This window comes from Pristis pectinata, chromosome 7 (genome assembly GCF_009764475.1).
Source record: "Pristis pectinata isolate sPriPec2 chromosome 7, sPriPec2.1.pri, whole genome shotgun sequence".
Classification (NCBI taxonomy): Eukaryota; Metazoa; Chordata; class Chondrichthyes; order Rhinopristiformes; family Pristidae; genus Pristis; species Pristis pectinata.
In genome coordinates, this window is record NC_067411.1 from 82,313,747 (window position 1) to 82,321,800 (window position 8,054).

The 8,054-nt window shown below is 40.3% G+C and overlaps 1 protein-coding gene across 2 annotated transcripts in view; it reads right to left on the reverse strand.

Annotated features, from left to right (window-relative positions):
* Positions 1–7,646, reverse strand: part of prdm6 (PR domain containing 6) — a 157,585-nt gene extending 149,939 nt beyond the window's left edge. For both annotated transcript variants that reach the window (XM_052020024.1, XM_052020023.1), the window contains exons 1-3: positions 7,519–7,646; positions 6,367–6,863; positions 489–793 (exon numbers count right to left, since the gene is read on the reverse strand). In XM_052020024.1, coding sequence (XP_051875984.1) covers positions 489–793; positions 6,367–6,847 — 786 coding nt within the window. In that variant the 5' untranslated portion in view covers positions 6,848–6,863; positions 7,519–7,646. The remainder of the gene's footprint in view (positions 1–488; positions 794–6,366; positions 6,864–7,518) is intronic.
* Positions 7,647–8,054: the final 408 nt, after the last annotated feature.

Genomic DNA, 8,054 nt, shown 5'->3' on the forward strand with positions numbered 1-8,054 from the left:
TGTATTCTTATGTTCTTAAACCGACTTGAATTCAGTGATCTGAGTTATCTAGTTCAGCTTGTATAGTGTCTGGATTGCGAAGGTTAATGTGATATATAACATATATTGTAAGCAGTCTGAAGGAGTAAATGAAGTTCCAAAAGTTGTTTAAAATTATTATGTGGAAAGTTTGCACCATTATAGTTTCAGAAGAATGTTTTCAAATTAATTTACTGCTGTCTATTGAGACTTATAAAGCATACAATCTTTGAATGTTTTCTTTGAAATGGATTTCAATAACTACAATTATCCCATTGAATAGAAGTTACTGATAAATCTAAGGGAACTAATTTAATGCAAGTGATTTTTTTTCTTATTGTATCACTTTATGCTATGATGTTCATCATTGTTAATGATCTTAGAACCTGAAAAATGTACGGCACATATATGTTCACAAGGAGTTCAGAATATATTGATGTTCACATGGTTTAAGGGCAGCTGCTTCTTACCTCCCAGAGATGACGGCTGTTTCTGAGGCCTCCCAGCTGCACCTTTTCCCTGGAGATGGTAACTCCCTGGTAAGGTCCAAGCCAGGTCCCCTGTGGGATGCGTTGTGCTGCACAGATGCCATAACCCAGACCTGGCACAGTACTGGTACACAGGCACACCTCTCGTGGCAGCTCACGCAGTCCACAGGGCACATCGGGTGGAGCTGTGCCTGCACTGCTGCTTGTGCCCACGAGGCGACGCAGTGAGTGGAGGGGTCCATGCATTGGGCACTCGCCATTCCGATTGTCAGCACACATGTCACAACCTGAGGAAAGGAGAACAATTTGTATTGAATGACATGAGAAGGATCATAGATTATGTGACAGCAGAGCAGGCATGGATTAGCTGACCATGAGGAGGAGCTCATGGAGTGGTAAATTGATAGCTAATGCAGAAAGTTAAAGTGAGAGGCAAGAGAAGGAAATAGGTTAGTCTAAGTTGTAAATGAAAATGCAAGTTAGATTGAGTGGAAAGGATGCAGACATTTTTCAGTGTTAGAAAGGAGCAGGGAAGAGAGGCAGGTTGAATCATGTAAGAAAATTGCAACAGCAAAGGTGAGACTTGGACCAGTAGACCAGTAGGCAACTACAGTATTAATAACAGTTCATTTCATGTTAAACATTTCAACAATTGGAATAACAATTGTTCTGGAGGCAGAGCCATCTATATGAAAGGTTTCAGACTGGAACAGTTAGAAAGTTAGGGCAATGGACAAGGTAAAACCAGCATCTGGAGAGTAAAGACTGACTACAAGTGCCAATGCAGAGGGACAGGTTAGAAGGAGAGCCAGGACTGAGAACAGAGTGGAGAAGACTTGTTTGGCTTATTAGCAAGGAGATGCGAGGGAATAGAAAGGATCGACAGAATGGGTTGTGAGGGGCGACTGAAAACAGCAAGTGGCAGGATACTTCTCCACCTCGTACAGTAAAATATATAAGTTAAGAACTTATTTGCTGCAAAAGCTTTACCAACGCAAACACAAGGTGAAAAGAATATTGGCTTTATAAAACTGCAAAATGGCGTAATTGCCTATTTTGTTGTCTTTTCATAACGCGATGACATTTATTGTCATAAATTCGTGTTCCCCTACGTAGCGCACCAATGGAAAGTAAAAGCGGGTAAATACAATGGAAAGCGAAACCCCAACACATCGCAGACCTGGCAAAAAACATTAAAAGTTGCAAACACTACAGTTTAAAAAAAAGTGGATCTTTAATAGACCACTAATGCAACAATTGAGAGTTTAACATTTGAATTTAAAGTCTATTTTTGTCATTTTGGTTGATGAACTGTGAGCTGCCTGTCTCTATATAATAGTTTATGTAGCAGATGTTTAGACTGAGGTGTATTAATTTGCTTATTTCCCGCCCGCCCTTTCATTGCATAGTAAATTCTCAATTAGTGAACTGTTCATAGATACTGGCAATGTCCCAACTTACCCTAAGTGTTCGCGCCTTGGTGTTTCCCCTAATAACTCTATACATCAACATCATGTTACCACTCCCTCTGCGAATTATTTGCATTTTGTGTTCTACCCCTGTTTAATACTTCCCCACTTATTATATTTCACAGCACTTTAAGTATCCTTCTTGAGTTTTTGTTTAATACAATTGAAGCTGGCAGCCTAGGATAGGCCAACGCGTCCTTTCCGGGTTTATGTTACCCGAGTCACCTCTGCATCTTTCGCTCGGTTTTAAAACTTGGAAATAAGCACAAATACAATCAGTAAGTGCCACAGGCTGCCGCGATGTCTCGGAGGTGGGCAGCTTAATCCAGACAATTATTAAATAGGAAGAATATTGCATTACTGTAATAAACGTGCCAGTAAAAGAACAGCAGAGTTAATTCAACAACAGATTAGGGAGAAGAAGGAGAATGTGAAATGAATGAGAAATCATTCGAGGAATCCTATTGCCTGGTATTGTGCCCCAGGAATACGATTAATCACATTACTTTTGTAAACAAATGTTATTGCTTGCCGCTCAATGTAATTGGTTTCCAAAAATAGTAACTAATCAAGAAGTGGCCACATTCCTCCAAATGCAACTGTGCATCTTACATTAGAAACTGAATCCATTCCACACAGTTGGAACTATTACAACCCGATCAGTCACGGTTCTCGGTGGGAATATTTGTAACAAGCAAACACGCAAAATGTATTCTTCAGACGCGACATGTGGCGATCCCTTATATAAATAGTTTTATATATAGATAACATGTTTGGGGTTAAGAAATGCAAGGTGGTTCAAAAGACATATCAAATACTGTGGGGTGCTAGTCTTAAAGGATGCCATTCCTGACAATCAATGCGGTCGGTGTCCTAGCAGTCCTAACCCGCGCTGCAACAAAACTTGCCACTGATTTTCGCCTCTGAAGATTTGTTGCTCCGGAGGCAGCATGTCTACTGGAAGGAAATTCATTGGATTGGTTGTGTCGAGCTATCGTGTCTGATTCTATGAATGGGAGAAGGAGGTCGGGGATTGGAACTAACCGAAGTTTGCAACAGTCCTGAATTCTTGCTTTCAAAATGTTCTTTTCGAGAACGGAAGCCCTTTCCCAAACCGCTTGGTCCATTCACGTTAAACAATGGCCGCCAGATTTTTCCTTCTCAACTTAATTTAAAGTTTACAACAGCCGGACCACTTTCAGTTTATTTCACGCTACTCGGTCAAACTATGGGTTTCAGTTAACTTGATTCCGAGGTTATTACACGTGCAAATCAAATTTCCCTGTTGAAATTCATGGTTGACTTTCCATAACGGAAGTCTAGATATTGTAATGTTTCAACACCAAAGAGTTCTTAATCTTACACATATTTCAGCAACTAAGATATTTTATGATATTTGTGGCATTTTTATCTACAAAGGGGAGAAGAAGTAAGCAGTTAATGCAGTTATTACTGGACTGGTTTAATTTGTTATATTCATTTTAATGCATGTGCACATTTTCAGCGTACAGTGAGTGATTACACTACATCCGAAAGCGCACACACAATACACCGTCAAATCCCATCTTTGATGCTGAAAGTTAAACAGGCCTTCACACAATCTCATCGTTTTGATGCATTCCTTGAATAGTGTTTGATACCATGACGGTTCGAGAAGACCAAGCACCCCTGTACGGCGGAATTATCCGAAAACTTTGCTGATAATTATTCTACCCACTTCGTTTACTGTTGTCAAAATGTTGTAATACATTGACTGGTTGCAGATAGCGGGCGTCCTTCTATATCTGCTATTCAGGAAATCAATTATACATTCCAACTGAACTAAATTCCACGATTGCACGCCGTTGTATAAACTTCTTGTTCAACTTTTTAAAATAAATCTCTATTTTTTTCACTCATTACCTGGACAAACGGTTATCTGGGAATTATCTGAGCTACTCGTAGAAATTGTCCTTATGCCAATAGACTGAGTGCCTTACATTGAACAAATCGTTTATCGTTACTATCAGCTTCCTTTCTGAAACATTCCCAATACCAATTTTAAGTTCATAAATAATATCAAGACCAGTTTCTATTGTACTTTACGTTTAATCATTGGTTGCTGTTATCGGCACCCACTATTTAACTTTCAGCGCACATTAAATTGAAGTAATTGAATAGCCGTATAATACTCTTGCCCATTTTAAATTGTCAACTGCATATATCGCACATAGTTATGGTTTATGGGAAATGCCAAGAAAAATATCCAGAACAAAATGCGCATACCATAAAATATCCTGTCTCTATAACATAAACATCGTTGAATTAATCAATACTAGAGACACGTTCAATTGTATACTAATTTTGTTTTGTTGTAGAAAGGAGAACATTCATATGACAGAAATGTGAATTTGCAACCTCTCCGTGCTTATTTCTGCGCACACGGTGCAAATATATATCTAGCTTACAGATTCTAAATTTTTCGTTGTTTGACAAGTGTTCATCATGATATAAATATATCAATTTGGAATAGTTCCATTAGTTATCTCACGCCGTGGTCAACAATCGTTTACAAACATGTGTATAAAATATTCGCAGGAATTGCAATACAACTAAAGGTTGTGATGTGAGTCTAACTCCCTCGCTTGGCTGTGCCTCGCTGTTATTTTTTTCACCGACACTCGGAGTGTTCCTTGATATAAAAATGAAGACTGGGGCTGGATGGCGCCGTTGGGCAGCTGATTGGATTTTGCCAAGCTGACGGAGTTTGGGGGAAGACAGATAGGATTTTTAGATAAAACTGCGGCTGGTCCCTAAGAGACCCAAACAATACCGAGATGATGAATAGCATCTCTGAGGCGATCGATCGGTGCCCTGATATAGTCGATTCGGCCAGCTTTCTCCAGAAAACTAGTGGCAATTAATTGTGTCTTGTCCGCTCATCGCTCATCTTTGTCTGGCAGTTATCGATGGAGATTAGTGCTGATGGACCATTTTATCACGTTAAATAAACATTCACCACCTTTCAACCAAAGGAAATATGGATAATAAAGCTATAGTTAGAAGTGCTAGTCACTCTTCAGCTGACGGTTTAGATTATGGAGAATATGTGCTAATTTGACATATTTGATCTTTTGGGATACCTTATTCTGAGATTTTGAAAGAATATGGGATCGGAAAGTTGGATGACGTTTATCAGTTAATTCTATCCAAAATCTATCTCAGTCTTGCGGTGAAATCTTTCACTGATTTCTGTTTATCTCAGCATCTGTAAAGACCTTGCCCATTCATCCAAGCCGCTCTATATATGAAATGAGTTATCTCAGCTTAGCTGTTGAAAAAAAATATCGATCAAACAAAAAAGTATCTATGGATTCGAGAAAACAAATGTTTGTCCTAAGCCTGTCGATGATGGAATTATACTTCTGCAGCACGTACCTATCAACTAGTTTAAATGTCTACCTGTTTAAACTAAAAAAGTTACAGCACCATCAATGAGTGTCTTTCATGTCTTATGTCACTCAGGACACAAGTAAAGTCACGCTCAGGACTGCAGCAGGCAGTGTTTTTAAAATGCATATTTTAACCATCTCTGTAATTATGATACTGATTAGGAAGGGCTAAAAAGTGTGTTCATCATCTCACTGACCTTTTGGCTCTCATATCAATCGCATCAAATTGAGTCATATTCCACACAAAGTTTTGCAATACCCCATTAGGTGTATTCAATCGTCTAAATGTATCTCTGTCTTTTTATAGTTTGCTGGAGACACCTCTAGTCATTATTCTAATGTCTGATTGCCGATAAAACACATTGCTGCCAGATTGACTAGAAATGCTTTCAAAGTTGACTGGTGATAATATTGCTTGCTGCGCCAGTTTCCAGGGAAATTTGTGTGCAGTGGTACCAAAGCAAAGAGTGCGATAGCTACGGATTGAGACAGTTCTCTGACACAACTTTTGTTGCTTCGGAATTCTTTTCTATTGACTCCGACAAGGGAAAGGTTTGACTGTACCGTTGCAAAGCAAAGTGAATCTCGCCAGTTCGAGTATTGTACTGTCGTGCTTCGTGCTTTAAAGTAATGGACTCGTGCAACATGTTTTGCCATTTTACTTCAAGACAGTCGCCTTTGATGTGGGGGTGGGGGTGCAAGCTTAATGTGCCAAACTTGTTTACATCTGCAAAGGAGCCGAATATATGAGACAGTGATCTCACTTGTGAGCATTATTATTTAATAAGGGAACGCACAATGGTGAGCATTCTGGTTGGGATCATCACATTTTAGCCGCACAATATCCTTCGTCTGCACTGCGATTTGAAATGTTCCCTGCATTAAAGTTATGTTGGGGGAAATGTTACATATAGCGACAATGCACATGCAAAATGGAGAAGGAGGAAACGATTCACTCACGGTTATTGGGGTCGGTTCCATGGTTATTAAGAGGGATGATCTCCATTCTCTGCTGTCCGTACAAATAATAGTCCAGATCCTCTGTAGTGAAGGAGAATCTCCGCGTCCTCTCTATCTCGGGTGAACACAGCTCTTTGCTCGGATTGCCGTTGAGCGCCAGGGGTGTATCGGAACCCGCGAGCTGCCCTAACACGGAGATCTGCGGCACAGAAACTGGGGTCAGGCCGGACAGGGACAGGGAACACGCCGAAGAAGAGGCCGAGGAGACGGTGGAAGACGCCGAAGAGGTGAGAGGTCCCGAGTGGTGGCGGAGGCTCTCGCTCGCCGGGCCAGCTCTGTCGAGCGGCTGCAGCTGGTTGGGGATCACTGTCAATGAACCGACTTTCAGCTGGGTCTGGGGGAAGAGCTGCTTCCAATGTTGGATATAGGCGGGATCGACCTTCAGGAAAGCAGATCCACTGGGCTCGCTGGGTTTCATCATCTCTAAAGATTTCCAACTTTAATAATTAAAGAAAAAATAATTAGCTAATGACTGAGTAATGTGCATTAAAATAGTCTTCGTCAAGTTATTCAAAGTTAAGCTTTTAATCCTGTATAGTCATGTCTTGGACTTCATGCGCAATATCCAAAACAAAACGTTTATTATAACCATATTTAACACTGACATCTCATCTCAGTGTAAAAATACGTTTTAACTGAAGCAACAATGCATTGAGAACTGTACTGTACGCAGGTACGCAACCTGGGTAAACTGCGCCTAGTCTGAATACAGTATGTTCTGTAATTGACCACAATTAAAATGAGAGACTACGTAATTACAACGCTTTTTTTCCAATTCTGGAACACATGGTCGCAAACAAATACACAGAAAAAAAATTAAAGTTTAGAAATGTGCAGTGTTACCCCCACCAAATGGACATCTGTGTCTCTTCTGTCTCCAAATGGACATCTGAATCGTTTTAATGTTGCCAATACCGCGTAAACGTAATATGGCACCAACTATCTGTTCTCACCAGATCCTTCAAAGAAGTACATTCATAATGTAATAACTTGAAGAGAACTTGCAGAACTCCTCGATCAGCTGCCAACTTGGAGCTGACGTCTGTCTGAGCAATTACAGTACCAAATAAACGCAGTTCAGACGCTACTTACCCACGACGTTATTTCACTCAGACCGCAGATTTTAAGAAAATGGACTTCTTGATATCTTTATACTTCTCTACTCGTTTGTCCGAAAAACATGTTTCTAGTGTGAGAGGTCGGCGTGTGTTAGATCCGAGCCACAGGATCCTGTTCATCTATGAGGTTCCTAGAACGTTTACAAGCTGGCTTGGAGCTGGACACGTGGTTTTTACGACAGCACAGATTAGAGTAGCCGGGGGGAGGGGTGGCAGTGGGTGGTAGTCGGTAATATAACATGGATCAAAACTAGAAAGCAACTACACCCGACTGTAAACGATCTCCACCCATGACCAACATACAATATCATCTTCCCATAAAGATAAGGCGAAAACTTACTAGCACAGCAGTCATGAACAGGAATGTCTCTATTTGCATTATATTTCTCATTGTACAACTTGTTTCATTTTCTGTTCTACAGCCCACAGAATGCATTATATGATCTATTCTCCGAATTGTTGGTGACACTTATACAAGTTCAATGTGTTCTTGTGATTACAATTAACAGA